A 17,561-nucleotide genomic window follows, 5' to 3' on the forward strand; every position below is an offset into this window, starting at 1 on the left:
ATATCATAGTATTGTCCTTTTTATCGCCCAATCCATTTTAATATTACGACAAAATTTACTTGCTAAAAGTTTTTTATACATTATCATAGAGGAATCATGCTCTGGATACATCATTCGCATACAAAACGTCCTTTTTATTTACATCATCAAAGTTGTTATAAAATGTAGATAAAATTGTATAATGTATCCACATTGTAAATATAAACACATTTGCCAGATCATGTCCTGGTTTTGATTCAATGGTGTTACTCGACAAAAATAGGAAATACACAATGTCATTGAGGTTTAACGTTGCTTAACTATATGATGGCTTTGTAAATTGATTCGTATTAAAACCCTCTGTTGAATTCAATAAAATCCTTGTATAACAAAGAAACCAAGGTTCTAGCGGAAATCGAAAGAATCTTAACCAGGGAAAATGATCAGACAGGGAAAAAAGACCAACACAACAAAGAGCATAAAATAACGATAATAATAATTCAAGGAAACGAATGTATATGAACTTGGACTCAACTAAAAACTGAGCATGGACTATATGTGCCGGTAGGGTCGGCGTGCTCTTGCTGTTCTAGAAAGCACCCACCGAGTTGATCATAAAAAGTCAAGTATGGGGATTAATTATAATATTTTTGGAACATAGAACATTGATTGTGAAAGCGATGCACATAGATATAAAAGAACATGGCGTCATTTCCAATCTACAAAATCCTTAACTTGAAAGGTATTTTGAATGAGAAGGGTTTTAATGCACTCGTATGTCACGTAAGTGCTGTGAATGAAATAATGTGATAGGCGTATATTCTTTTTTTTTAAATCAGGGGTAAAATAACTGTCAATGATTGATCATAATACCGGAAATACGGACACCGTTAAGATATTTAATGTAACCATACATTATTACTAACAAACCGTCAACTTTTGGACGAAATATGAAAAACGCAGGTGTTTAAATTGTAATAAATACTCACAATATTTACAACTTTCCTTTTACAAAACAAATCTTAACATTCCTGTTTCTGACACCACCTCATTATTATACACTTGCTGCCATAATTTTGGATATTGGTTTCCACAAACTCTTTAAGCCAGTTTGTGTGAAAGGTCAAGATCAAGAAAAACGATCATTTCTTCCACTATCTTTTGTCAACAAAGGTATAGATGCAATTTATTTGGCTAACATCCTCCATCACAAAAACGTTACCAATAAAATTCCCCCATATTTCAAAGACAATTCCATACCAATTATTTCATATGTCTATACTTCAACCATTACATCCAAAATTTTCAATTATACAAGGCTATTAAGAACCTCGAGGACTTCAAGGCTATACAGCCTGACTGTTCTTGCAAAAACTCTCCATTCAAATATGGTCCTTCTGATCACGTCGTTATGGGAGATTTAACCATAATCGAAAACGAATCTCTGCGTAATATCCTTTCTAAAGGTCCCAAGTACCGTGAAGCACGCTCTATATATTTGAATTAATTTTAAAGTTCTTATGGATGCCGTCGAGGGCTATGCAAGAAAATGGATAAAACGAGAACAAGAAGACATTGATTCTGTGTCAGAGTGGTTAAAGGCCCTGAGGTCTTTAATTTTGAAACGTTTTAAGTAGGTCAATGAGTGTCAAGACAATATTAGTTTTCAAAGACCCTGATGTAGCAAAAACATTGTCTACTGTACATGACAAGTATGTTGTTGTACCAGCCGAAAAAGCCCAAAACAACATTGTATTTGTCTGCAAAACGTTTTACATTCAATGTTTATTATCAGAGGTAGACGTAGAAAATAATAGCAGTGATAAGACCTATACTGACCTATTCCTTCACATTTTGAGGCTGATTTTATAGCTAATCTGAAAAAATGTCATTTGGCTAGACCCTTTAATCTCAGTTTCCGCTATATAGATGACGTATTATCCTAATTTCGGGAATTTGATACATCGCACCTACCCTAAAGAACTTGAGATAAAGGATACTACACTGCAGACACTATGGAGTCAGCCTCATATCTTGACCTATGTGGTATAGCTGTATTTTTATCAATTTGTATTTGTGAACAATGTATTATTGTTAGTAGTCATGTATCCCTGTATGTGATTTATTTGTGTGATTTGTATTCAATTAAAGTTAGTTTTATCAATTTCATTGCTTGAAATTGTAATTTTATATGTTACTCCTTTACAGTACATTTGTAGTCTGCTATATCCTTATTACTCAGATATTCCTACTCCTTCCTTGTTTCTTATTGGTTGGTTTATCTTTTGGCGGGAACTTGTGATTGTGGGTAGTAGACTCTAGGTTTTGAAGGAGTGAAGAAGCCATTTTTTTGTCTAGTGGAAAATCTTATATTTACCTGGATTGTTTATCTGTGATAAAGCCGATCTTAATTTGAGGTTTGTTTCTTATTAATAATTTAGTACTTATAACATTCAATTCTTTAAATCCTGAGAATAAATGATCTTTATGCAGTAAATTGGTGATTGAGTTTGAATGCTTTGTATGATTGATTAGAGTGTTTTGAAAATCTTAAATAAACTTTAGATTTAAACAGTTTCAACTAAATAACTTTATTGTAACAGTCAGATTTGCATAAAACTGATTAAAAACATTTAAATAACTTAAATGCATAATTTCATGTGGATTTAGCATAATTCTGATAAAATGTATGAGTGAGTGATAAATCATTTCAATCTGAATAAATTTAATACTGCTCAGTTCTGGTAAAAATGTGAATGGAAGGGAGATAACTATTTTTACTATATTGATTCACTAGTTCATATGACCTAAATATTTATGGGTATAAATATTGGTACTTCAGGTGTATATTATAGTGATGTCCTGAAACTGAAGGCCATAGGAAACACAGCCTTTATACAAACATGTGAGGTATGTTATGCTTATGCGTTGTTTAACATGTTGTCTGCTCTATTTGTTACTGCAGAAAAAAAAACGTATGTCTGTCTGTATTTACATATTACTATTTTCAATTATTTAGTTAATTCACAGATTAATATCTGTGAGATTGATTTATATGTGTAGTTAACAAATGCATATAATACATGATGTTATTTACATGATCTATACATTTTGAAGAAGAGTTTAAAATGGGATATTTATGTACGAAAGACATATTCGTAATTAGTTTTAGATTATAAGGAAAATATTGTTATTTTTCCTATTTTGATTACCTTGAACATTTTATAATTCGCATATTGATCATACCATGTATTTACGATGGTTATTTATTATTACAGGGTATTTTTTTCATTATTTCCTATGTTACGATGATTAATAAACAATACTAGAACTTGCAACCTGGGATTTGTGTTTTAATGCCAACCAAAACACGATTACACCTACTCTTATAAATCGATGGTAAAGGAAAACTATTGACCAAACTTTACGACAAAAGTAATGACTTTCCATTCAGAATTGTCAACTTTCCATTCATCTGTGGCAACATCTCTGCAGCACCTGCGTATGGAGTGTTCATATCACAACTCGTACATAATGCCAGATCTTGCCGAAACTATGCTGACTTTTTGTATTGCGCTAGAAGTCTAACAAATAGGCTTCTGGAACAGGGTTATGTTGCTACAAGATTGAAGTTATCACTACAGAAGTTTTATGGTCGTCATCATGAACTCATGGATCGTTATGGTGTATCCTTCTGCCCCATGAAAACTGATTTATTCAACGGGTCATAGTTTTCCTGTCTTCGTTTGTCTATCCCGGACTTGACTCTCTATGAGCAACTCGGCTGGAGTTTCTAGAAAAGCAGACGATAGTGCACCTGGTCCATGCTCCCAGTTTTTACTGGAGTCCGAGTTGCTCATTTGCTTTTTGTAACTTTGTATGTGTACGATTTTAGTTACTTTATGTTCTTTGTTGTGTTTGTCTGTTTTCCATGTCTGGTATTTGTCCCTGGATTGCATTCGTTTGATTACCGCTATAACTTGGTTCCCTGTTTTGAAATAAGAACAAACTCGGTATTGAACCTTTTAAATGCAAATTGAACTTTGTTCATTTTATCACTTTGTAAATACCATGGTTATGTATATACACATCCGACAAATCATACAAAAGACTAAAAAATATAACAACAAAACAATGTTTTCTTTAACACCCACGTATTTAAACTTTAGAAAAAGTTTTCGTGTTTTGAAGATAAAATGTCTGATATTTGTTTTTTTTATTCTCCGTTATACATTCATACCTAATTATTTCTATTTTTTCTACAAATGGTTTAAAAATTAAAAGAAAAACCCAATATCTCAACACGTAACTATATAATGGATTTTTGTTAGAGCCTTTCATTAAAATATCAATGAACCTCACTCGTAGATGTCAGTATTGTCAGTATCGTTTATGAAAGTTCAAAAGAACAACCATCGACATGCATGGAAAATTAAAGTCCTTGTTGTTTGGTTGGCATTGTTATTTATGTTTGTCACACTCATATCAACAGTTGGACAGTAGATTTACCTTTTCAATATCTAAGGCTGACTCTCATGTTGATCAAAACAAACAGTTGTTCAAACCTATATTCTACTTAATAAAGTAAGGGAAATCAAGAGAACCAGGATTCGTACGGTAATAAAAAAAAAAGCATAAAGACCAGGTGCACCTGTAGGGTGAGCGTCCTTTTTCTCTGACCGCCGAGTTGCGTATAAAATGTCGCGTCCGGAGTAGAAAAAAAAGAAAAATCATTGTGATACGATGAAGATATTAGTCTTTATAGTGTACATGGATACACCATAACTATTTTTGAGTTCTAAATGACCACCATAATAAATTCGTAATGATGATTTTAATCTTACCCAATAACACAAAAATATTGCTGGTAATTTATACAATGTAATTGATTATCGTGCATTTTGTGATTCTTTACAGGTTACGTATGGTTTTGTTATCACATAAGTTTAAGATTGGTGACCGTGTGTGAACACATACCAAGGAAGAAGGAAAGCACTTGCAGATGTAACAACTGCAAATTGTTAAAGCCGCACTGCTGCTTTTCCAACAAAATGATTGTGGGTTAAGTTCAACCTATTTAAATGGAAGACAAACTGAAAACAAACATTGATACTAAATAATCAGATAGCGTTTTGAAATTTTTTTCCACTTCCAGCGAATATAACAGTGAAGTTACGATCTAAACTAAAGGATTTTATTATTACATATTAAGATATATTTTCATTAGGAGAAACTGAAATTGACGAAAGAAAACGAGAAAAAAAAATGAGCACAAATGAGTAGCTCATTTTAAAGCACGCATAATGTACAACATAATATTTAATTGATGTTATGACTTTTAGGGTAATATTTTAATGGTTTTCAAGGAAAACCATGAAAACAAGAACCCAAAGAATGATAATCTACTTAAACAAACAATAACTTGAATAGAATGATTAGGAATCTAAACTATCGGACATTCAATTGTCATTATCATGGCAACCACAGCAAGCGGTCAAAATCTTACCACTCCTTAGTTGTTTACTTAAACGGCAAAACAGTCTTTGAAACTAATAAAGTTGTCTGTAATATGGCTAGTAATTATGAATTCATCTTTCTGATGCTGTCGGTATATTTTTATCTTTCCAGCATTAATAATTGTGGTAAAAATGGCATTCGGAGAACTCGAGGTTTCACAAGTCAACGTTTAACTTAGAATAAGCAGTGTAATCTGAATCTTTCATTCATAGAAGAGTTCGACTCATTCATAACAAGGGCAATTAGAACAGATTCTAAGTGTCAGTCTTTGTAAGAATCGGGCAGAAGGTCAAATCCACCATTTTAAAAGTTTAATTTGATTATTTGCTTCTACATAATCAAGGAAAAACGACAAGGTAAAACAGAAATGTAATTTGACTGATATGTTCTGAAGATGAACATTTCAAGGGCAGATAACTCTGTTAAAAACCTTTCTTTTCAACATTCCATTAGAAAAATATCCGAGTTAATCCAGTAAATGTAGAGATCAAATAAAGATCATTTCAAATAGAAATAGCACCAATGAGTGAAATCATATTGTCAGATCGGCGGAGTTTTGACCTGCTTGTTTCTGAGTTTCCCAATTTCCCTTAATTTTTCCAAAACTTCTTTAAAACTTTAGAATTTTTTTTATTTTATTAAGCCGTTTTAAATTTCAGTATCATGTAACACGTATGCAAGGAAACTTATTGCTTTCATCACTTTATTTTGATCTTCAGCAAAACTAGTTTTTGTTTTTGTGATCTTTGTACTGAAAGTGCTGACAAATTAAATGTAGATTATTTCATACCAACAAACCACGTATTTAAATAATAAAAAAACCTAAATGTGTTATCTATCCACAAAAATAATTTATTCACAGTATAAAGCGATGGTTCACATTGGTAAAAATTGTTGGCTGCGTTAATACGGAGAATTTTAGAGTTTATAAAATAGTTAAATAATATTTAGTTTTGCATGTACATATCCTTTTTGTTCTTTGTTGTGTTTGTCTGTTTTCCATGTCTGGTCTTTTTCCCTGGATTACATTATTTTGATTTCAGCTAGAATCTTGGTTTGCTTGATTCTTCTCTGAAATCTAGTTCCATCCAATCAATGTGACCAGAAATGTACTACTCCGTCATATCCAAATTCCTTGTGTTGATGATCTAAATTGCCCGACCAATAACTTTTTAATTCCAGTGACAATCGAAACTCGTCAGCCTCATATTCTTGTGTCCCATCAGATTTTCACTCCGTCATTATTTCATGTTCATTTTATCACCCATTTCATGTTCATCGCCCGGATATAGCAGAAATATGTCTGCTTTGGCATCAAACACCAATCAATCAATCATCATGTGAGCAACACGAATTGGCCGCCGATACATGAGTTACTTCGTTTTGTGTGCGACTTGATCGTATGATTTTTAAAATTCTCGTCTTGTTTTGGTTATTTTTTTCTGGTTTAGTGAGCAGTGATCGTTATTGAATAACCTAAACCGGATGGAATGTTTGTTCTTTAGTAAAGTAGTGTCCATCGAACTGTTATACCTCAGGCTCATCCCCAGATTTTCTTATGTTCTTACTCTTGGTTGAACCCATGATAATTTGTTATAAAGATCATTCAATAAATGTTCGAAAAGAAAAGGTTAACTGTGTATTAAAATAACTTCATGTTTATTGTTGTTGTCTGAAAAAAAAGAGAAAAGTGGTAATTGGAACTGACATTCTGTTTCAAAATTCAATCATGGTTTTAACAGTTTTAGGTGATATTTACACCTTTCTTAAATGGGTCTCTCAAAACTGTTTCTATAGATCTATGGGGAGATTTCTTTTGACATATGAATGGCAAAGAGTCAAGGCTTATCAACAAATATGTTTTAGATATTTCCTCCGATGCATGGGTAGTTGTAGGAAAAGTAAATAAAACATTTATTTGCTTCCATGAATGTACATGTACATGTTCATAATAATGGATGGAATGCTATGTTTGTCCTGTAGAAATGTTCATGCATTTGTCCTGTAAAATTGTTCATGCATTTGTCCTTTGAAATGTGCTGAGTCATTATCAAAATAAATTTGACCGACTTAGACCGGCTTCTTTAAAATAGAATTGTAAAATATATTTTTGTTTGCTTTTTTGAGTCGGTTTATGTATGTATATATCGATTCAATTATCAAGTACAAAAATGTTTTCCCCATTTTTAACATCCATATCTCACATTTTTTTTCGTGAAATAGACAGCGTTATGATCGTTCCTTTGCAAACTAAATCAAGATACAAGAAAGTCTGTATGACGAAACGAAAAAAAATCTAAGTATAAAAAAAGCTTACTAAAACGTACCTTGAGTTTACAATAAAACTGTCTAAATCGATCACTTGGTCTACAGGAAACCTAACTAAACAAAACCTAATTACACGGGAAATCTTTTTAAACTGAAGCCCGGGTATATAGAAAATCCGGCTCAGCAAAAACACTGCAAAACAAAGTACTAAATATCAGTCCCTGTAAGAATCAGACTGAGGGTGAAACATGGTATAAAAAGCCCATCATTTGGAAAGTGTAACTTAATTATTCGCACCATCATTTGGTATCCAGTTAAAAATGTACTCTTTTGTGATATTTTAGTGAGTTTGTCATTCAATATATGCATTGACACAGTACATGAGTACTTTGACTTCTTTTGACTAAATAGACTCAATGGTATATTCATATATATTACAAATATAAGAGAATATCACGATAATTTGTTTTACTAATTTTAAAAGTGTATTACTAAGTGTTTGTAAGAATCAGTCAAATTGGGGAAAATCGGAAACATGCATGTCAAAAAATCATCAATCTGACAATGTAATATCACTCAAGGATATTTTTTTCTATAGAATGTTAGAAAAATTATTATTCTGACAGAGTTATCTGCCCTTGAAATGTTCACTTTCAGAGCATTTCAATGCAATTGTAACTCAATGGGCCAACATGAGCTGGAAAATCGTGCCTGGTTTCCTTGATTCTGATGGTGAAGATAGTCAAATTAACTATCAAAATGGTGTTGTTTTTTTTTTCATACCATGTTTCACCCACTGCCTGATTCTTACAGATACTGACAGTAAATTCATTCAGCAGCAGTAGAGGACATGTCGTATCACTGTCTCAAATGATTTGTACAATCAATCTCAGGAAGTGAGGTCCTACGTCAGTACAGGGACGAAGTAGCTACAAATCTCTGTTTCGAGATTGAAGTAGAATGTACGTTAGGTTCATTTCGCGGTAGTTTCTGCTTTTACATTTCGCAGACGATGCATTCTGAAAAATACACTATTTGAATATGAATAAAAGTGTTATTTTGACAAATCATAATCATAAAATTAATAAACTTGATACAAAAGATTTTAAAAATAAAAGCATAAGATTTGCAATATGAATATTGTAAGCAATTCTAGGGTTCTGTAAATATCTCGGTTTTTAGGTCCATTTTTTTAACCATACACATTGTACCTGCATGTATATTAACAAATGTGCAGATGTTGATTTCTATGCGGATATATTGAATGATCCAAGCTCCACGCAGCGAAAGTCGTTCGTTTCCTCTCTTAGTAACCGCTGAGACAGGCCTTTCGAAATTCTCGGACATAACCAAAATGTAACATCGTTTGACCATTTGTAACGTCGCATTACATCATTCATTTTTGATTCTTGCATTTTCTGAGATGGGCTGACTGCAACGGCTAGAGCGAATTTCGAACATCAGAAGCTATTTCGGAGCTTGTGGATACATGTAATCCTCGAGCAATGACGTGACTATATTTTGAATTACATGTAATACGGTTTATCTAGTGCTAAAAAATCCTTCATTTTGAACGAGCAATATTTTCGTAAATCTTTGAAGAAGACTTCAAATGGATGCGAGGTTTCCATCGACATCTCAACAAAACTCTGTCGTAATAATCCCAAATTAATAGGGTATATAAGTCTCGTCATGTGACCCCGTGATTTCACGAGAATGGGTCCCAGTTCACCTATCAAAAGCATGGGGATTTGTCATTTAAAGAGCATTGAGTTCATAGTTAAGGGCAAAATATCCTTTTGTGTAAAAAATACCGATAAAAAATGTGGAAGTCACATCATATTAATGCTTTTATTAAAAAAAGGTGCATCATTGCATATAAGAAACTTGGCTTTAGTAAGGAAATAAATTTCCAACTACCCTTCAAAGTAGACGTTTAATGTACGATTTTTAAAGTTCAACCAAAAGATATAAAGCGTTTCAATGTATCTTCGCTCAAATAGTTCTATTGCGGACATTTAAGCAATATTGTTAATATATTTCAAAGAAAATAGCATTAAATTTGAAAGATCAGAACAGGTTGATTTTTTTCCCTTTTATTTTGAGTGTACGAAACGTCCCTTTTTCAAAAAAAGCTTTTGCTTTCAATCTTGTCTGACCCAAACTACATGTATATCTCATGCATTATTTACCGAAATATGGCACAATTTGTACACAATTTGGAATCCTCTTAAACAATGAGACTTCATTTTATGTATTAAGTGTCAGTCTCTGTAAGAATCAGGCAGTAGGTAAAACATGGTATTAAAAAAATCATTTTGATAGTGTAATTAGATTATTTGCACCATCAGAATCAAGGAAAAAAGAAAAAAAAATCCATATCATGTTGGTGCATTGAGTTATAATTTCATTGAAATGCACTGAAAATGACCATTTCAAGAGCAGATTACTCTATCATATAAACACCTCACTTTTTCAATGATGCAGATTGAAAAATGGTCTTTTCAAATAGAGAAAGTATCGGTGGGTTTTGACATACATGTTTCTGATTTTTTCCCATTTTGCCTGATTCTTACAAACACTTACACTTGATTTCGTAATCATTATCATAGTAGAAATGAAAGATCGGGTTGAGGCAATATTATATCCATTTTGTATTCTGGTTCCATATCTGTCAATGCACTGAAATATCAAGCCTTTATATTTAGATGATTTTCTTTCCATTACTTTCATCAACATCATGCAACTATTTTAACCGTAATAAATACAACTTCATCATATAACATTCAATGTTCTTCACGTTACAAAATGTACAGAAACGGAGCAAATTTTTCATTGAGCTACGTCACACAATTTTCAACGAAATACACATTTCAGAAGCTGCTGCGTATTTCACTGAGCTACATCACATTTATAGCATTCCATACATATACCACTGTATATGTATAGCATTGATATGACATCACAAAACAGTGCATACTGGATTAATCTTGCCTGAATCATAAAGTAATTCACATTTCTGAAACAGAGCATACATATAACGATTTGCTGATCCGCACATAAACTATAAACAGTACTCCAGCTAAGAATCATGCAAAATGTGACTCATGGTTGGAAAGCCTACATATTTTTATGTTTGAATTTGTTTAAGTAGTTAAAGTAACTAGAAATTGACATGTGGCTTTTCATAGAAACCCTTGTTCTTGGGAGATAAGAAATATATAGAATGTACTGCAGAGTTCACAATTAAGAGAGTTAACTCTGTAAATAATACTGTCTAGATTTTCAATGTGAATTATCTCCTAAGAGCAGACTGATTAGAATAAATATATATATACAACTCATTATATGGACGTACAGAGCAACTTTATAACAAAAATAAAAATATGTAGCCTTTTTTGGGGTGTATTACATATTACAGAATTTGCATGACTCTTACAAAGACTGCTACTTCACATTTCGGAAACGGCACTTTGGACCAATTAATCAATCACACGTATCATTTTAATAATATTTCAAAATCGAACCGTACATCTACATGTAATTTGAATTCACTACACACATGCCAGTCCATGCATTTACTAAACACTCTGGAAATAGAGCTAAATGTTTCGACTGAGCTACAAAGCGTGTTCGACACAGAGCATAGATCTTATTGAATCTCACAAGGATGTTGACCCATTCATTTCCAATATTTCGAAAACGACGATCAATTCAATGGGGCCACCTTTTATAATTACAATTGTATGTTTGAAACCAAACTGGGCGTAGGTCTCACTGTTCTGCATTAGATGACAACCCTCAATTTACTTATCTTATGGATCGCTGACATTTCAGAAACAGAACATAGATCTGATTGAACTTCATCATGATATTCCAATCCACGTTGGAGGAAAGTAATCAGAGTAGTCACTGCTAAAAAGACTTCTATATTTGCTCCCATCCTTGGCAGGCCATTTATAATAAACAACCTCTCCCCCAGTTAACCATCCAGCCCACCAGCTGAATGACCCAATTGTGGTAATGAAATGGTCGCACTTAGTGGCTGTCGCTAGCTCTACCGCTGGGGAGTAGCTACCGATATACTCTATTGTGACATCCTTGGGCATATTTTGTTTTGTCCATTCCATACCATTCGTTATAACCAAAAATATTGTATTTTTATATTTGTCTTTAAAATACTTAACGGCTCGATATAAATAATCCCGCGGTGCTACATTATAACCAGACTGTCGGTCTTTCACCATGTCACCACGACGAACATGAACGCCAATTAATGTCTTGGTTTTCCGGTCTTTGATTCCATGTTTTTCAAATATACTTTTGAATATCATATCCGCTTTATCTTGAATGTTTTTCCGGAAAACGTATTGCCTTTTTATTTCTTTGGTATAATTACTGAAATAATGGTATGACTGCAAATAGTCCTGAAGACTGACCGACGTATTGGGGTTAAAAGTCATTAACTCTCTTTTAAATTCCGCCGGTTTAGACTCGCGAATGATTCTGAGTGAAGAGCTGCGACAATCTGAATATCTTCCATTTTGAATCCCAACAGAGAGGTTAAAGGTGTCAAAAAGTAAGGAACGTTCTTGTACTTCTATTTTCATTCCTTTCAATAATGCTATTCCATACGACGATGCAAAGATAAACATTTCGTTGCCTAGACGACCTTTAAATACCGGACACATTGTAAACTTTTGAAGTGTTGGTCTGATATTATCCAGTAACTTTTTGCAAGTATCTAAATTATTCGTTGTTGATAACGCGTTGATTATCATTATCAACAAAATTTGAACGGTAATAACAGCTACTAAAATCAGTAGTCTGTCAACTGAAAAAGAAAAAAAGTATGATTGGTTTGATTTTTATGGATTTCTGATATGTAGCAAAAAAACATTATGCACACTTTTGCAGTTTATTTACCTTAAGATAACACAGCTGACGGAATGCATGTCTAAACCAGCCATTTTTTAAAGTTCATTTACAGTCCCTGAATCGACCCGCACAACGTTTTGGCGGATCGATGAAAGCTAACTGATTGTTCGTTGAAGGATCGATAACCGATGACCGTTGACCGATCTGATCGCAGTTTTTGTTATGTAAAATGACGGATGATCTGTTAAAAATAGAACAAATGTAAAATAAAAAAAATCATAGTACCACCAGTTACATACAATGTTCATGTATTTAAAAATGTTTCAAATGACGTGTTTTCGGCATTAAATATTTTTAAAGCATCAGTGGCGGGTCCAAGGGGGTCCGAGGGTAGACCATTCCCTCTTGTGTTATTGGAAAATTCTGTTAATTTCATGCTAATTTGGGCAAACCATATCAAAGGACCTTCGTTCATTTTTTCCAAATCTCTGGATCCGCCCCGAGTTTCACGATTGCAGGAAAATACCACAGATATGCTTTGGAAATATTATATGTATATTATGAAGCTTGGAAAAAAGTACTTAAAATTGATTTTTTTTAAATACGTGTCTGTTCTTTTTCTTTTTTTTTTTTTTTTCATTTTATGTTTTTTTTTTTCGTGTGGTATATATTTGTTCTGTGTTCGTTTCCTTTTGATTTGTTTGTTTTGTTTTTGTTTTTGTTTTTGTTTTTGTTTTTGTTTTGTTTTGTTTTGTTTTGTTTTGTTTTTTTTGCTATATATTTCTATCCATACGTTGACCTGTAAATGTAAACCAATTTAAAAGATTTCAGTCAAATAGGATTGACCATTTGAATGTCTTTTGTTATTCAAATTTCGAATATTGATCCATGAATGAATGCAATTAAATTTCAATTGTGTTGGACTGCGATTGAGACTTGTCAAACATTAAAGCTAATTTGTTATTTTTACAAATTCAGAAAGTACACAACGTGTACATTTACACATAATTATGCTGTAACTTTGGATAAAAAACTCAATTTCAGAGATAGATTCATCGCTAATTTCGATTCCATACCCCGGTCAATATCTAGGGCATGGCATTTCATTCAGCTTTTGGCTTAAAATGTATTGAATTGAATCATGAAATTGGATAGAAATTGCAAAACTACACACAACGCACGTACATATTACTTTCTGAGACATGCATTCTGCAAAAAAGACAAAATAATAATAAAAAAAAAAGACGGAAAAGTAGAAATTAAGATTAACAGTTGAAGCACGTGTTGTAGTTGTTCTATAGTTAAATGTATAAGGTTACAACTTCCAGACGTCGTGGTTTCTCGTAATCATTTCATTGTTTAGTAAATAACATATAGAACTTTAATATAGTTCGTACAAAACTCTGTCCAGAAAGTAGTGTGCTGCAAGTACGCGTAGTAAATGTAAAAGAACGCATGATGTATGGCATGAGTTCAAAGTAAAACGTCTTACCTCTTTTTGAATTCTTCAAGTTTTCCATTTTTCCAGTAAACACACCTCATATACAACAGTTCTCCAAACGGACATTGTATGATTACAAGCTTATTAAATAAATACAGGTAGTTTTTAACACTAGTACATGTAACATCTAAGTGAGTTAATCCTCACATTGAATTCGATTTTAAGGTTAAAGGCCACCGTATTAATTCTTAGTTCAATAGAATTTCAAAGTGCTAAGGTGCTACGAATGAGTTGTGGGCGGAAGCAAGCAGCGATTCGAAATTAAAGGGAAAATATAGGATTTTTTGTTTTATCAAATTTGGATTTCTTTTTTGTTTTAATTTCTTTATATTCCTTTGTAACAGGAGAACATGATAATTCAATTTTACTTTCGCCACCGAAGATCAAACCCCAGACCGTATGGTGTCCTACAGGGCTATATGCCTATATCTTTACCAATAAAACACAATAAAAAAATGTACAGAGAACAAAAATCACTACAACTCATACGAATATTTAGTATTAAGTGGAGCATGCTCAATATACACTTCCGCGAGTGAAATTCTTCAATCTGTTCTACCTCGCGAATGTTTAATATTTTTGGGCAAACACATTTCTAAAATCACACGAACTCTGAAACCATTTATAAAAAAAATCATAATTTAATGAAATATCTTTATTATCCCTAATGAAAAATGTTCCCATAATATTACCACATTGATTGATTGATTGATTGATTGATTGATTATCTTTATTTTCTCTATAAATGAAGAGTTATAAATATATCAAGTACAATATAAGTAACGGTTAAATGAACATATTTACATTAATCTTTTACAATAATAAGAAAGAAAAAAAGACAGAGCAAAAAAATACTACATACATAGTCCAAATGAAATGTTAAAGCAGCATTTTACAATTTGTCTCTGTTATTACACATGCACAGAGTTAACGTTATATATTACGACAGATAATAAATGTGACAATATAAATCATATTTAAAATCATCATGTAAAAGAGGCATGTATTCTGCCATGTGACGCCTCGGCCGGGCCCAAAGATCTAATGACAATGTTTGTATAGGTTGTCACACCGCCAAGCATCGATATAAAGAGTTCATTATCTTCTTGACCGAAAAAGGAGACGGATTCGGAACTGATAGCTTATCCACAACTTCGTAAAACACGTCACATCGTGTTTGTATTAGGTACAACAGTATATAATGTTAAAGTACATCATTTGAATAATACATAGGGAGCAAAGTCCGTTTTTGATAGGTAATGATCCTAATTGACACGAAGCATTAGTTGTTCATTTGAGCTTGGATATGTCTCCGGTTAGCTTCGTGTGGATGTTAGCAGAGCGTTTCAAATGTTTTCTGTATTTAACCATGTTTTGCCATCGGTTTTCATCGTAAATTGACATTTTATTTTCTTCCATAGCAGTTTGTTTGGAGAATAATTGACTATAAGATATCCTTTGAGGAACGCTGCTAAGTCATATTTTGATAACAGTTATATCAAATTCCGACGTAATAGAGTTTTTACCATATTTGTATGTAAAAACTTGATTAACACGCAAGTTCACTAATAGTTAAGTAATAGTTTGTGTGCAATCGGGGCTAGCTCGACACAGTCGTCCAAATAATAAGAGCTTCATTTTGTCTATAAACGCATTTCATAAAATAAATTGGAAATTGACTCTTAGAGAAATTCCGTACTTCTGCTTTAACCAATAAAAGGTTTCACGAAATTGCTTTCAGATTAATTATTCGCTTCAAGACAGAATCAGGTGTCAGTTTCACAAAAAAATCGTAAGTGTTAAATTGATCGTAAGTAATGACGTCATGAACTGAAATAGCATTGCACTGTAGATTTCAAAATTAAGGGAGATAACTCTGTAAATGGCACTAAAAACAATACAATCTATTGGATTTTCAATGTGGATTATCTCCTAAGAGCAGGCAGATTTGAACGAATAATTACACATTTCATAGTATAGACCCATAAAACAACCTAATTACAAGGCACCAACCTATTTATATCAAAGAGAGCAAATGAAACAAAAAACCGAAGGACAAACCCACAACAATAGAAACATACTTATGGGCAAGTCTATTTTTATTTATTGATGAAATTTATCCTGCTGTATTGATAAGAAAAAAAATTCTCCGTAGAACGTGACACAGGACCAAAAATAATATAAAAGTGTGGCAGGACGACCTCCCTGCGTGGTAGCAGATATTGGGATGACAATGACTCTTTCATCGAATTAATTTGTCACAGATATCTTCATCGTCCGTTGGGTTTCTAGAAGTATAATGGAAAAAAAACTTTAAAAAGATTTTTTTCAAATTTTCGACAACAAAAAAAATTGGTTAACACATTTCTACATGTAATATCAAACGAACCCATGAAACATTTACCCCTCCCCCTAAAATTATCTAGAAATAAAAAAGTTTCCCTTTACACTACATGCAATTTTTTTTACCTAATAACTCCATACCAGGTTTGGTAATAGCCATTATAATATGAATTAGAACGTCTTAAATCATGTGCTTTTGGTCTATTTTAAGCGTGTGACGATCAATTTAAGTCAATGATTCACTTAAGTTATCGTTCTGTTTTGATTTTAATTTTTTTCCTATATAAGGAGTAAAAATATCTAAGTAACAGATGTTTCAGGATAAATTAAAATTGCTTTTCAATTGTTTTCCAGGTGTATTGAATATGTTTGAAAAAAAGACCAAATTGAGAAAAATAATGTGCCACTCATTGCCTGATCCTTACACAGAATAATACTTAAACTCGTACTTTTATGAGCAACTCGGCGGGTGTTTCTAGAAAAGCAGAGGACGTTTACCCTACCGGTGCACCTGGTCCATGCTCTCAGTTTTTAGTGGAGTCCGAGTTGCTCATTTGCTTTTGTTACTTTGTATGTATTACTTTAGTTACTTTATGTTCTTTGTTGTGTATGTCTGTTTTCCATGTCTGGTCTTTGTCCCTGGATTACATTCTTTTGATTACCGCTATAACCTTGGTTCCCTTGATTACTCTTACACAGAATAATACTTAAACTCGTAGGAAGGAGGGAATGGAGTTGGCGTTGTATGTGCGCCTGTTGACACGAAATTTGTTGAACTTCGTGTTTGACACTGGCATTAACCACATGTTTTCTTTGAAAGAGGGTATTGTGCCGCTCATGGAAATACAGTAATGTAATGTAAATTGAATTTTTTACTGCATACATGTAAGTACAACTTATATGTACTTACACGTAAATACAACTTGCCAATAAAAACTTCTTCAATTTAGAAGCCGATTTATCTAAAAGTGACCGTTTGAAAATACCTGGCATGTTCGTCGTTCACCCATCTGCTGTTACTATATCCCTAAAATTCCCGTGTGTTCATACAACTATTTTATTTAAAATGGAACAA

The 17,561-nt window shown here is 32.7% G+C and overlaps 1 protein-coding gene across 1 annotated transcript; it reads right to left on the reverse strand.

Moving 5' to 3' along the window:
* Positions 1-9,633: 9,633 nt before the first annotated feature.
* LOC148602943 (galactoside alpha-(1,2)-fucosyltransferase 2-like) lies at positions 9,634-12,590 on the reverse strand. Its single transcript, XM_088552617.1, has one exon. It carries the CDS (start codon positions 12,543-12,545, stop codon positions 11,631-11,633), a length of 915 nt encoding a protein of 304 aa, XP_088408743.1. The 5' UTR covers positions 12,546-12,590; the 3' UTR covers positions 9,634-11,630.
* Positions 12,591-17,561: the final 4,971 nt, after the last annotated feature.

Source organism: Perna viridis, chromosome 11 (genome assembly GCF_037379345.1).
Source record: "Perna viridis isolate PV_CMFRI_1.1 ecotype Kerala chromosome 11, ASM3737934v1, whole genome shotgun sequence".
NCBI lineage: Eukaryota > Metazoa > Mollusca > Bivalvia > Mytilida > Mytilidae > Perna > Perna viridis.

What these genes read in the sequence shown, in the direction of transcription:
- LOC148602943 (XM_088552617.1), bottom strand. Translation starts at nt 12,545, where the DNA reads ATGATAATCAACGCGTTATCAACAACGAATAATTTAGATACTTGCAAA.